The sequence below is a fragment of the Epargyreus clarus genome, unplaced genomic scaffold (assembly GCF_041222505.1).
Source record: "Epargyreus clarus isolate Ecla_fem2 unplaced genomic scaffold, WU_Ecla_fem_2.2 ptg000010l, whole genome shotgun sequence".
Lineage (NCBI taxonomy): Eukaryota > Metazoa > Arthropoda > Insecta > Lepidoptera > Hesperiidae > Epargyreus > Epargyreus clarus.
Window position 1 is genome coordinate 213,444 of NW_027332218.1, and position 15,702 is coordinate 229,145.

The window sequence follows — 15,702 nt, forward strand, 5'->3', positions numbered from 1 at the left end:
TGAAGTTTACCAACACGCACTTGACCATCGCGGTGGACTATGGCCTAATCGTTCTCATTCTGAGAGGAGACCCGTGCCCAGGAGTGGGACAGTAATGGGTTGACGGTGGTGAAATTAAATCACTTAACTCCGTCGATGTTAACTTAAAATGATATGTTAACTTGAATGTTAAAGTGAAACTTTAGATTGTCACACTTAATTCGACGCTAGTAAATTTAAGTTAAGTTTAAGTTAAAAAGAAAGGTACATATACAAAATATATAAAGTGATAAATGACTGAACGGAAACCGGAACGTGGCTTTTAGCTCGTTAGTGGTCGTGAATCGAAAACGATATGTCACCTCGAGCATTAAGCGATGTCTGTCAATAGAAGCGTCACCTGCTATTTACGCTACCTTTTTATAAAATAGGAGAAGCAGACGAGCATACAGTCCACATGATTGTAAGTGGCTACTGCCGCCAATGGATGTAATCAACCCTAGATAGGATTAGATATTCCTATCTGAGGTCACAGATGCGCCGCTACCCCCGAGGACTAAGCTGAATCGCGTCGGAAAATATGTCCCCCATACCACAACCTTCGAACCAGAACGCAGCAGCGCTTAACACTGTTGTTATTAGGCAGAAATAACATACTGTAACCTCTATCATTACCCCAGTTAAACCTAAAACTGAGAGTTCCCCATAAGTTCTAGCATTTTTAATTACGTACCATTTTAGTATTGTACCTTTATAGCATTATTTGCGGAGACAGCCATCCTGAAATTCCCGACCTTTTTCATCCCAATCCGGGCTTTCAAAAATCCACGATCCCGCCTAATTCTATAAATAATCCCGCCGCACCCCCGTCCGCGAAACGAAAATGACGTATTGTTAATACAAATATTTACCTTTGGAATTTTTTACGAAAAATCCTTCTTCTAACACCTGCGAAATTGCATTGAGTTATTGTGGCTCGCTAGTATACAGTGATCCTCGGCCGTGGAACATAATGTGGTTGTACGTATAAGGCTTATCACCCACTGCGGTTAAACGCAAACGCAAAAACACATACGAACACGCACTGCGGTTGACTTTTAGCTTTTATTTCAGTACCATCATGGATTTCTGACGCGTGTTGTAGCGTTAGTTGTTGTCGCTCGCCCATCGAGATTAAATAGAAAATCAAATGCGCAATGCGTGCGCCACCATACTTTTATATGGGATACCAAAAAACGCGCTGAACAAGTCGCGATCGAAAATGTAACGTGCGTTTTTTAAATTAGTCACTGAAAAAAGTCTTTAATGCGTGCACTTGCATAGAAAGCAGTGTGTTACATTGTATTTCGGTCCCAGACTTGCGGTTAAACGCGCGCGTTTAATCGTAGTGCGTACTAAGCCTAAGACAGTCGTGTTGTGGGGTGCGGGAGGTCTGGTTATAATGGTGCGTGGGGTGGGAGGAGGTGATCAATAAGGGTGGGGAGGCGGCAGTCGCGCCGCGGTCGGCGGACAGAGCACACGTTTTAGTTGCGGTCGCTGTATTTATGCGCTTAATTGGGCACACGGCATCTGCCGTTTATTGAAACTAGGGAATTATGTTTTCAAAAGGCTTAACTCTATTTATGTTCATTGGTTTGTGGTATCGCAGTTTATATGTACTAACTTCTGACACTTCATTAATAAATGGCTGAAAGTTAGGATATATTTACATTTAATATTTTTACAGGAGTCTTAAATTTATAAATAATATCGATCTCCTATGGTAATGGTAAAAAAAAGAAATACGAATACTTGCATTTAAGTACTCGTATTTCTTTTTTCCAGATATCCACCAAATTGGAATTGAAGGTGTTTTAGTATATAATAATTACGAAATGAATATATATTTTCTGATGCCACGCTCCATGCGGCTGTTTAAGATGTTTAATATTTATTTTAAAGAAATAAACCTCTTATGAAGCAACCGTCTTGGTTCTCAGGAGTGGTTAGGCATCTATGCAGGAGGTGCTTTATGTAGAACTGCTTTCTTATATGGAGCTTACAGATGTCCATACTCCATGGGGGGCAGTTGCCACTTGCAATCTGGTAAACTGCATGCCGGTTGCGTTCCGTTGGACATCGCTGAGCCCTCTACGCAGCGCCGAGGACGGCCATCGACGGGTTTTAGTGCGGTAAAAATCCCACATAACCCTGCGTCGCTCCCACCGCGCCGGGTACCTTTTGAAGGTCGTAAACAAAAAAAAAAGACTACATGCTTGTTTGCTCAAGCTTACTTCAAATAATGAATTAATCACATATCTATAACGTAAAAACAGGTGCAAGGATGGTGACGTCACCTAATTTCCACTTCAGGTTGAGTTTGAAATAATTGTAATGTTACTAAGGAACTTGAAACTCCTTAATTATCAATTTGTCTAACGCCTGTTCCTAGTTCGTAGCAGTCTCCAAACAATCTTCAGGATTTAGTTAGTAAGTTTCGGGCCTTCTAGCTCACAAGTATTTACGAAGTGCTTATATTGTATTTGCATCACTTGTATAAGTGTATCGCCACACCTATTTCTGCCTTATAATATGTTATGAGTTATGTGTACTGGTTTGAAAGATTTGGGATACCTATACATACCAACATGCATGCCTTAGCCTAGTGGTTAAGAAACTCGGCCTCTTGATCCACGGCTCCGGGGTTCAAATACGAGTATGTGACAACGGTGAAGGAAAACATCGTGAGGAAACCTGCATACCTGAGAGATTTAAAAAAAATCTCAAAAGTATGTGAAGTCTACCAATACGAACTTGGCCAGCAAGGTGGACTATGGCCTACTCCTTTTCATTATGACAGGAGACCCGTGCCCAGCAATGGGACAGTAATGGGTTGATGATGATGATGATAGATACTCGTATATAAGATATATATAATAAGAAGACGTTGTAAACCTATTGTTGATGTACCATTGTAATACCAAAATTGTACCTTATTTAAGCAAATAAAGAATATTCCAATTATAATTCTAATTATGCCTATTACTAATAATAATTAATCTATGGCTATAATATACGGCTTTGGAAAATCGTGTTAATTGATCGACTTGTGTATACGACAAATTGTTCTTTGGTAGGCAAGATTTGCATATAAATTGTGTATTAGTAACGGGCACAATAAGGAGCGTTTCAAATTAGTCTTAAGGGGTACCATGGCTAATCTAGGTAGCACTCAAATAATATCTAGTGTAAAGGTACCCATGGGTGAGTATAATAGATGTATTGTAATGAAATAAATTTCAATTTAATTTCAATAACTTTAATGTATTTCCAATTGTTTGCAGTTTGAATCGTTCATTCAATTACGTAATGCATAGTTACGATAATTGTTATGTTCAGTGTTCGAGCGCATTAACAGGAACTATACACTCTAGTTGGTAGTTAATTACAATAACAATTAGTTATTATTGGTTGTCAGCATTATAGTATGCTTTTAATAGTAAGTTACGGTTTTAAATAGATCTGTTTTTTTTACTTTCTGACATTAATATTATTTTATAATAGAAGGTAAAATTTGTCTTCGGTTCTTCATTTCAATGTTTAGGCTAGAGTCGTACCCGGAACCCTCTACGTGTCGGACTGGTACTGTACGACCCAATCATGGCATATTTTTAATATGCTATTCAATATGCTATATTTTAATATGCAATTTCAATAAGCCTTCTTTTAAGGTTAACAAAGTTTCTTTGTAAAATTCTTCCTTAACCATTAAATCAACTACTAAGTAAGTAAATTTAGTCATTAATATTCGTATCAAAACATACAATCTGTGTGGCAGAGATTCGAATCCTCGACCGTCAAGCATGATGACCCAATTTCAAACCACTAAGCTATCGCTGTTTTTAAAGGAAGACCAAACTTTTATTACTGTGAAATGTTTTACTTTGCTAAACACGGCCCGTCGTCTAATAAACCGTTGCCCTTAATAATGTGCGCCGATCCTTTTACCCCGAAGTTTTACGCCGAAAATGGACAGACATTGCTTCACAAAATTTATACCGACCTGTGATTACGGGATTATGACATAAGCGTAGTTTGAAGCATAACAGGGTAGTTAAACATTATGCGTGATTACACACTCAGTTTGGAAGTAGTTAAAAATTGCATAGGTAGAGCTTTTGTAAGAGGTAATAATTTGGGCTGTTTTTGGGGATAACATCGAAAACAATCATACGTTTTTCAAAAGGGTCCCTGTAGGAAACTTGCCTTGATAAATATCATTTTTTATAGGCAATAACCTAATCACATCAATTTAGACCCCTTGTATTGCGTCAGTCGTTCAAATTGTGTATACTTTTCCAATTCAGAAGTAATAAAATATAGAATAGATACTTGCTTGTTTAAATATATCACTTGCTTTAAGAGTTAAGGAAAATATTGTAGGAAATATTCATGCCTGAAAGCTCTCTATCTTTATAGAGATTTTAAGGCTCCTTTGAGAATTTCTTGTGAAAGGTGTAGGAAGTGGGTTTTAAAGAAATTCTTCGTAGTTCATTTACAGATGCGACACCGCCCTATCTATTTCTTTATAAGAACAGTATTGAGCGTTGCTTGATTTTGGTTTGAAGGGTGTGGTAAGGGAGAGGCTTATAGATGTAAAAATCTAGTCCTCAGGGATAGCAAAACATCTCTGGCCGACCTCAGATGGGACTCTTATCCTATCTGGGTTTTACTCGTTACTGATATCAGGTGGACTGCAAGTTCATTTGCTACTTATATGATATTAATCCACTTATTTGTGACCGACTGACTTCGATGTATCTTACTCCTATTACTTTATACTAACATTACAAAAGCAGGAAATTAATAAATGTCTAAGCTAATTCACGCTCTGAAACTTTCACAAGAAAAGCTTTACAGTGAATGAAAGTAAAACTTAACAAAGGCTTCTGTCGTCTTCAAATGTAACGGAGAAGTTGTAAGCGCAATAAAGTCCCGGCGCTCCAACTATGAATCATTTCAGATTCCTATAAGTATTGAAGATTTTCTGGTTGTAATCAACATGAATTAGTTTGTAGTAAAGATAGTTAGGATTTTAACTTTGATTTGATATAGATCTTATTAGAAAACAGACCTGTAAGGTGCTTTTATGTAGGCATATAGATCTACATAAAACTCATCACAATGTTCTTCGTCGTTAAAACTTGTTCATTCAATCGTAACCAATAGTATATACTAGTTTTTCAGGCTCGAATAAATCAATGGTTTATATTGCGATTCGAACTTGAAAATCCCGAATGACCAGCTCTAAGACACCCTTAGGTTATCACTATAAATTATTCACTTTCATCAATTTGAACTGAAGTCGTGGCGATCCTCCACGGTTCACTTTCTAAAAAAATGCCCAGTCATCCTCCAATTTCGCTGATGTCCACTATTGGTGCGTTTGGAAAGTCTGCCTTGGTTTAAAAACACCCGACTTGGTATCTTTCTCCACCAATATGCATTGGAGCAAGGAATGCTCCGGACCTTTGAAAAGACCCGTAGCCAGCGATGCACAAAAAGGTCGCAGCCAATTTCAAACGTTGCTTAGCGTAAGCAAACCAACCTCTATCAGATTGTACCAGATAGAGTTTGTGCTTCACGTGATTCGTGATAAGGCGGCAAGTAAAATGTATAAGCGTTGGCTGCCGGCGCAATAAACTGCAGACCAGGACCGTAAAACACTTGCTTTAGTTGCGACCGAATAGATTGTGAAACATTAATTTTACGGCAAGAAGAGGAGCTTCTGCGCTTTGTTTTACTTTAAGTCATTGTAAGATATATTGGTTAAATTTGTAGAATTGCCAGTAAACGAGCAAGTTTATTCTAATATCACATAATAATAATAGTATACCACAAATGTTTTTCATTCTGATTATTATGGAAATGTATTTAGTATTTTCGTCAACACCTGACGGATCCCTAAGCTGGGCAGTGGTTTCCTATCAGAGTGAGAGACTTGATAAATATCCGAGGCGTATAAATTTCCTTACAATGTTTTTTTTTTGCACCGGGGATTCGAATCACGGGTCCGTATATTGAGGGACCGATTTCAAACCACAAGTCTACCAATGCTTTAAATTGATGCTGCATAGATATATCTCATCACACTCTTCAACCCATAATCTTAAGACAGAAATCAGAAATGTTTATGAATCAGAACTTTAAGGAAACACCCAACAATATTCTAAGAAAACTACTTCTTAAGACCCAAATAACTACAATTTATAAATGTGTCCCCACAGTAGAATCGCACCAGTCTCCTCGTATATACCTATTAGAATCCCCGTAGCTACTTTTCTTGTACAAAGGGGTCCCACTAAGGATCTATTTGCCCGGGCCGAGGGGCCAGTGTACACAGCCTTCCCCGGGTTTCTTTAGCCCACCAATCATCAAGGTCGCTACATATTAGGTACTTCCACGTTATTGATTTATAGTTAAAATAAATATGTGTGAATGTTTGTTGTTGTGCTTCATATTCGTTCATGTTAGCTTATAATCTACGGTTATGTATTAAGGTAAACGATAAGACACTCTTCTTTTTTAAGAAAATAATTTGACATATTACAGTTTAATTTGACATCTAGAACATATTTTTCTCAGTTAGCAACAGATTTATTATTTTGATAAATCTAAATAAATACAAGTAGTGTTATTAGTACGTTAGATCAATTTTCATTATCAATCGTCAAATTTGTCATTTAAGTATTTTTTAATATAATAGAACTACTGACCATTGATTGCAATAGTGCAATGGAAATAGATGTTCCAATGAATTCTGCATTGTCGAACCACGAATGGCTCTACCATCTTCAAAGCAGCCTGATATAGTGTATTCGCTAATAGTCTTTATTCTTCCAGGGTGTGCTTCGAGAGCTGGAACAGAAGAAGCCGCAACTGGATGAACTGCTGCACACAGCGGAAAGCCTCAAGGGCACGGAGAATAGACAACAACTACATGGCAAAGGTTAGTGAATTTAATGATATTGTATTATTTAGATCAGAGACTTGTATTTGTATTGTATCTACGGTTTGTGATCTAGATAGATCCCTGAAAACCCAGAAATCCGTCTAAAAACAAAGTTAAGACGACGGTGACCTGACTTTAACACACAAAGTGATACACACACAAATTTAATTTGCGTATGTGTGTTGGTGTACGCGTGCGAAATGTGGATATAATGTTGTAAATTATTACAAAAGTTTTAAGTGAATATTAGTATCTCTTATTTACTAATAATAATCGTAAAACAAAATCAATACTGTAATAGTATTGATAATATTTTTTTGAACTACGATTTTTAAATTAAAACTAAAAGAGGAAACGTCCTCAAAACCTGAAAGGGTGAATTTACTGCGCATACAGTTGTGAGTCTCTTCAAACAGATCGCCCTTGCAATTTCCCGTTAAATACCCTGATACCCATGACACCCTAGCTGCTTCAAATCTTCCCTTATACCAATAAGAAGCTTTTGATTTGAAGCTTCAATATTAGCTTTCAAATCACAAGGAACTAAGAAAACATGTTTTCTTAGTTCCTTGTGATTTACTAAGAAACACATTTAACTTAGACATTTACTAAGAAAACATGTTTTCTTAGTGAATGTTTATATCACAGAATGCATTTTTTGTCACAATTTAAGGGTTATAGTTTCAGTACTCAAACAATACGATAATTAGTAAGTCATTCAATAACCTTATACTTTTATAGAAAAAAGATAGTTCTGTATCTATTTTAGTTCTGTAGCTATCTATTTTACATTTATCTTCTTTAAATTCAATTACAACTACGGCTTATTTTAGATATCTTTAAACCCAACAGAAAATAGCTACTACTAAAGATTATCATACGTTTATTTTCCAAAAAGGCATCACCAAAACCGTTTCGTAAGCTTTTCACTACATCTATCATTCGTTTCGTCGAGTTAAATATGCAAGGTTCTCACCTCCTGGTAAATAAACAAGCATTTTGCTGGTAACAGGCAGCGGTTTCTCGCCGAGCTATTAATCTTCTTAACCGACTTAAGAATTAATTGATTCTGAAACACTTAGTACGAATTTGTTGTTAAAAATTGAATTATAACGATTTATACTTTAAATGTTAAATAGAGGTTGTTTATCTTTAATCTTATACTGCCGCTGGCCACATGTCATCATCATCATCAGAATTTTTATTTTTATATTAATTTAATTATGTATATTATAATTTTTATTTTTATTTAATTATTTGAGAATTTACGGTATGCCAGTATCCTCACCGTCTTCTTATTCTGGTATATAACTTCGAAAAAAACCCGAGTTTAATACGGTTGGCTCCTAAGGGGTCCGACCTTGATTGAGATGCGGCATTTTAGTTACAGTTTCTTAGGCATCCTTATAAGTTTATCTAAACCGGGACTAACTCAACATGTCCTCCGAAGTAAACACACATAAAACCTTCAGAATAAGCGTACCTAATTCAGTTTAATGGACATTTTAACATTAATTTCGTAAGCTTAACATCGCGGAGGCCCCATGGCGCCCGGCGCGTTAATCTCTAAACGCTTCGCAAATTAATTGATACTCGAACACAATCAAAATAAACGCCTTTTATCCGCCGACGGCCGTTACAATGGCTTTGTTTTCTTTGTTTAGCAATTCCAATTTTATTTCTAAAAACAGCGGAATAATTAATAGAACTAATTCGGATATTGCCCACGGTCAAAATATATTAAAATTATGTAGAGTGGTTCCTTACAGATTGTTTTTGCGTCAAACCATTACATCTTCCGTGTGGTACACTTATACAAGGCGTTCCTAATTAGTCCATGAGTCGAGACATATCAATTGCCGATCTAAGTAGGGCTCGAATTTTATTTACGGTAGAGTACCGAAGTCTATGGCCCATAGTAATCACTTACTACATAATAATTAAATATTGGAAAATGATCAAAATCATGTCGTTGATAGAATTATTATGTAAAATGGTTTGTCGACAAGAGTTTAAGCAAATACGGCTGAATTTCAAATTGGAGCGTAAAATTATGTCCCGATTCTGGTAAGTGTCGATAATTCGATTGCCTCTGTAATAATATTTTTCAGTATCCTTTTATTTCAACATAAAATGCAAATGATTTTAAACTTTACAACAGCGGAGTAGAATACCATTCACGTTGACAAAGTTATTACATTTTACAGAAATGAATAGTCAATTTTGAAGCTTATTATGTTGTAAAACGGCACATTTTGGGATGAGCGTGTTTTTATTGGATCAGTTAAATTGTGGTGCCGTGAATATAATAAAAATTTACTCTTTACCGGCTCATCCCTTACAATTTCACAGGTTCGTGTGCGTTTGGACAAAAAACAGATATTGGTATCGGGCGGGGTAATATTTTCATAACGGGATGAAGTTATGCGTATTTTAATTATGGACATAATTTGTTTTTGTTTGGATATTTATGGTTCAGCTACCAGTGATATTAATATAGGACCGTTTTTATGTTATTTTTATAGGAGAATGTAAGAATATTTGGTACGTGATATATTGCTTTCGAAATACTATACAGTTGTCACTAGCTGTAACGGTGATTTCTTTAATGAAACATGAGAGTTCCTTAAAAATATTTTTGAAAGGTGTATAATGTATATCAAGTCGCATTTGGCCAGTGTGATGGATTAAGGCCTGAAATCTATTCGTTACTATCAAAATTTTCCATTATAAAGTCTCACTCCTCTAACATTACGCATAATTTAATTTTAGTTACTTTTTATTTCCAAAAAATATTTTTATATCATTACATTACATCATTACATCTGACAAAAAATATTTTTATCCCTGAATTTACGACAAATCTGCTTGGCTGTCTACAGTGTTTCCGACCTTTCCAACCACTAATTCAGGGCGAACCCTCCAGAGGGCCCTAGAAGGCCTCTTTGTAATGAAATCAGTGCGGAGGTGCGTGTGAAGCCTGATTCAATCACTTGAGTGTGACGATGCCCTATCACGTAGAGGAAGAAACAAATAGACTCATAAAGTAACACATATTTTACAGATAACTCGTTATTGTAAATGGCTTGTAGTAATTTTATGTATTAATCGTGAATATCTTTCATGATATGGATGGAAATTTCCGCGACCTACAAATGCCACTACACTAATTAATATAAATAAATCTCATATTGTTTTGTTAGTTAAATTATTGTATACAAACGACCCACATATAATAAAACAGGAAGCTAATTAGTATTCATACTTGTATTTTTGGTTAATGTTAAGACGACATTAAATAAAAAAAATATTAAAATTATTTGAAATATATTTCCTCATAAAGTATTACGATATTATATATCGACTAACATATATGTGCGCCCCACATCTGCGACTTAGGCTAAAACTCCTATTCCATCCACTCCTGGGTGGAGACGGATCAGGTGAACTACATGCTATTTTTCTACTTAAATCTTATAAAACAGAGGTAGTTCATGATATTTTTCTACTTAAATCTTATAAAACATTCTCATATTTTCTTACAAAAGTCAATTACCTCATACCATGTGCACTAAATAATAAACGTATAATATTTGCCAAAAATAACTCACCCGTACGTTTTACGCGCGTTTTTACGTTCTAGTTTACGGTCGCGCGTGATGGCCGCCGCATCTGTTTCATCTGGACTCCTGTTAATGGCGTGTCTCTGAGTTTAATTAACTTTGTTGCACCTTCATTTCTATGCTCCACACTAGTGTCTCTATTTTTTTATGGTTTAGGAGTAGTAGACGAGCATACCGTCCACCTGATGGTAAGTGGCTACTGCCGCCCGTGATTCTTTAATCAACCCCAGATGAGATTAGATTCCTACTAGAGGTCGGCCACAGATGACGCGCTATCCGTGAGAATTATGCTGGAAAGCTTCGGTAAATTCTCTCCCTTACCACACCCTCCAAACTAGAACACAGCAGCTCTTAACATGGTCACTGGATTCAAACCACAGAGGGTTTAAATATTCTATGTTAAAGCCCGAATACGAATAAAGTTATTCAACACCCACTGAACAATATTTAAACACAAAAATAGTTATTTAGTTCAAAGTTTTGGTTGAAAGTCAAAGCGAGCGGGTAACAATCGCGACGAAAGCAATTTGCCAGCTTTATCCTTCTGCAAGAAACTTCAAAGTTGATCTCGAGGCTCTGGTGTGCACTCCGCCTTAGGTAAATTGATTCAACTCCCCCTGGGGAACTTGCTTCACCGTTAAATATGTTTTGCACTTATCTACCTTATTGAAACATAATATAGCTTACTTTCCGATGGCAAATTATAGTAAATGTCTCTAAATCTGTCAGTGAACTATGGATTTTATTAACAATGGTTTAAGGTTTTTATTCGATTATTTAATAGTGAATTTAACACCCTTTAGGTTTAATCTGTGTAATGCATTGTTCATGAAAGGATACCTTTGAGTGTAATATTATGGGTCAAGTAGGCTACACGTGATATTACTCTTAATGGTCACAATATAAAGGCTATAATAGCATATCAAGGAATATATGTGATTAAATATATCACTTAACTTGATGACTTAATGCCCATTTTAGTAGACCTCTGTTATGTATAGAATTCTGTACTTCAGAGAGGTCAAGATATATTTCCAACACCAAATCACATAAATTTCTAAGTTACTAACTATAACTTTCCTCAATAACTTACCAAATGAAAAATCTTTATTAAAAAAATCTGTCTGACACTCAGAAATTATCACGTTGAAACAAGCAATCTGTTTAACTTCATTATATAAGTATAGATTATTATTTATACTACTATTCTGTTATACCATAATTACTTTGCAACCTCAAAGCTGTTACCGCGCAATTATAACCTGTCGGTGGTATGTGATACGCTTTCGTGTATCACAACAATTACACACCGTACCGTTTACTTTACACAACACCGTTTATTTTACAAACAAACGAACAAGCGCTCCGCTTTGTAACAATGCTTTGAACATTGTACAGTCGTACTCAATTTTATTTCAAAGTTTTTATTTATAGCTCTATCGGCTTATATATTGTTTTTTTTATTACATAGGAGTAGCAGACGAGCATGCAGTCCATCTGATGGTAAGTGGTCACTGCCCGCCCGTAGACATCTGTCATCAACCCCAGATAGGGTTAAATTCCTACCTGAGATCGGCTACAGATGCGCTGCTACCATTGAGAACTAAGCTGGAACGCTTCGGAAAATTATGTCTCCCTTACTGTGGTAAGCCTTCTAACCAGAACACAGCAGTGTTTAATACTGCTATTATTAGGTAAAAATAGCTAAATTACATCAATTGTTCTCTTTACTTATTAACTTAGTAATTAATGCGTACTATTACATATTACGTACTACACAAAATTACATAACTAATTTAAATAATTCGCCAAGTACGAGTCGAACTCGCACATGGAGGCTTCCGTACCACCAAATTATCATTATTTTTTACTTATTTTTATTCATTTGATTATTTTCAACAATACTTAGTTATATGACACAACAATAGATGGCGTTGGGGTGATGATGAATGATACATAGACAACGTATAATAAAATTGAAATAATTATATTAAAATATGTTTTATGGTTCCTATTTGTTTATTATAATACCAGTTATAGTAGTAAACGGATTGTAAAAATTTCAACCGTCTTCCTAGTACGGTTTAACAGTTAGATCGGAAAATGCTGAAAAATACCGGTTTGTTGTATGGAGAGTTGTTATAGCGGCCACCGTTAGACATCTTCTGTAAATTGCATGCGTCTATCCATTACGGTTCCGGAGATACAGCTCTGTGACAGACGGACAGACAGCGAAGTCTTAGTAATAGGGTTCCGTTTTTACCCTTTGGGTACGGAACCCTAATTATGCGTTCGTTAAACCACGAACAATACACAGTTCAAAACATTAATCCACAACAACAAACAAACGAATTAGTACGCAACAGCTCAGTAACAGATCCAGCTTTGTAGCTTAATCCTATAATTATCACTACAATTATATTATTCAGCGCTCTACGAACAATTACTGTTGTAATTGCCACCTGCTTGGCGGTGATTTATAATATTTCGCTAATAATACAGCCCCTGGAAAGGTGAACTATTGTATAGTTGAACAATGATTTAGTAATTATGCGTTAGGTGTTACTTGCTTGCTTGAATGTTATATGTTAGTTTTCGTGAATAGATTTATACATATATTTACATAGCATGTTTCATTTATCCATAGATCTATATGACGCTATTCGTTATCTGGATAAATACATATGTATTTATCCAGATAACGAATAGCTGAATCCAGATAACGTATCTGAATATAATATACACACAACACAACAACACAAATACAACACAAATGTTACTACCTTAGAAGACAAAGTTGAACCTACCTTTTCACAATAATTACCTATTGATTATAATCTAAATGCCTTTTATATTATTTTCACAAACATTATTAAGATAATACAACAATGGATGTTGACAGCAAAAAAATAACTAACAAAAATAACAGATGTCTACCTCTCTGCTTGATCGGGAATCGAAGCCGGATTCCCGTGCTATTATACCAGCAACATGCTCAATTGAATCGTTATAAAAACCTCATAAAAGTAGTAACCACTAACGTATTTCCAGCAACATTAGAATAGCACACGGTCAGACTTTTCCTAGTGAAAGAGATCAATGTACAATAGGAAGTGTGAGAACGAACGGACAGTAGTAACCGGCCGCGGGGAACAGAACACATGCCGTGCGGGACACGCATTCATTTCTTGGACAAACACAAAGTGTATTTGTAAACATACGGGCCATGAATATAGCTCTATGGACAAATTGAAAGTACAGGGGTACAATTTTGTGTGTTTTTTTAATGTTGTTGTTTAACGAATTGCTGATATTAGATGAAAGGATTGCTATATCGCTCGTAACTGTACGAAATTTGTCAAAACATAAATATAACAACAAACAAAAATATCCTTCTCCAAAACAACTTTTTTGTGTAAATTATATAACACACGTGTTTACAGTCCACCTGATCATGAGAAGCCATCAATAATTGAAAATATAAATCCTACCTAAAGTCAGTTAGAAACTCCTCCTCTAATACTCTCCTTTTAATAAAAATAACTTCCGCTTATTTTATGTATATTAAAATTAGATTTCATATAGTTAAGCTTAGTTAGTTAAAACAGTACAGTTTAGTTTCAGCTAGTTATAATATACATAATTATGAATTCATTACAGAAACCCCAATTACGTTCCAAGGCCGCAACTTAGCTTACATTATGTTCGTATGTAAATACAGGATGATTCAATTCATTCCTCTTGAATAATAATTCATGAACTTAGTATTCCAGACGTTGTAAAAATTAATAGAACTAAGTATAAAGACGTAGACCGTCTACGGTGTCCTACGACCCTCGTACCTCGTAGACCCTCTACGCGATACGCTTTCAAAGGGGAGAATGCTTGAGATTATTTTAGCCATAGAGTAAATTAAACTTAGAAATGCTTCACACGTTTAAGAAATTTACAATGCTGTTGCAAGATAATATACAGTAAAGGAGTAAAAAAATAACCACTTTAAAGAATATGTGGAAAGTATAAATGATTTGGAAGGTGAAGGTAAACCTTTATGATTGGATTCCGGAAGAACCACCGCCACTTTGTTACTTAAATATTAAAAAATTGAAAAAAAAAAAATGTTCAGTCTGTAATCAAAATGCTTTGAAGAATACATCTGGTTAAAATAAAAGATAACATAAAAAATTAAATAAATAGTAAAGGTATGTAGGTAAAATAACACTACTTTTAACATAAAATCGTAATTCGTATACATTATCTGTATACATTATTATAAAGGTAAAAAGATTATGCCACGTCTATTTATTATTAAGTCTATGATCCTGGCGCGTCGAGATACAGAAAATTGGTTACAACACTGTTATTATTACGCAGTCGCCGTCTGAAAATCTTGCAAAATTCGCTACCTGCGTCTTATGTGCCATCTAATGTAATACGTATTATAGTTACTATATTGAAGAAGGTACTTCAATCTTCTTTATATAATTTCTACGTATTTCTGCTTATTTAATATACATAATTATATTTATGAAATATCTAATAGTAGAATTTAATTATTGCTTGTTTAAGGTTTAATCAACTTCGTGAGCGTGCCTAAGCTCTCTGTAAGGTTTTATATACATCACACATATAACGTGTGAGACGCGTACCGTGACAGACAGAAAAATATTCTCATATACAATGTGTATATATGTATTTATATATACTGCATATAAATACATCAATATCTATAACACAGCCGCGCAAATACGGGCGGTCAATATCTTATATATAAAATTCTCGTGTCACAATGTTAGTTACCGTACTCCTCCGAAACGGCTATACCGACTTTCACCAAATTTTATATGCATATTTAGTAGGTCGGAGAATCGGCCACTATCTATTTTTAATACCCCTAAGTGATAAGGGTTGTTCACCCTTAACATTTTTTTATTTAAATGGCAACGCAACGTTTGCCGGGTCAGCTAGTATTATATAGAAAAATGCAAAAAACCGCTTATAGAGTAGTAATAGGAAGGAATAGTATCATCGACAAAATAACCAATCGGTAATTAATTGTTATGAAATAGATATATGTCAACAAAACAACGAAGTTAAAGTTACTGATCT

General features: G+C 35.3%; 1 protein-coding gene across 1 annotated transcript in view; it reads left to right on the forward strand.

The window, feature by feature from the left end:
* The window catches only part of LOC140745602 (dystrophin, isoforms A/C/F/G/H), a 630,858-nt gene that overhangs the window by 142,272 nt on the left and 472,884 nt on the right, over positions 1-15,702 (forward strand). Inside the window, exon 40 of the mRNA XM_073077541.1 lies at positions 6,862-6,967. Within this exon, the coding sequence (XP_072933642.1) occupies positions 6,862-6,967 (106 nt within the window). The remainder of the gene's footprint in view (positions 1-6,861; positions 6,968-15,702) is intronic.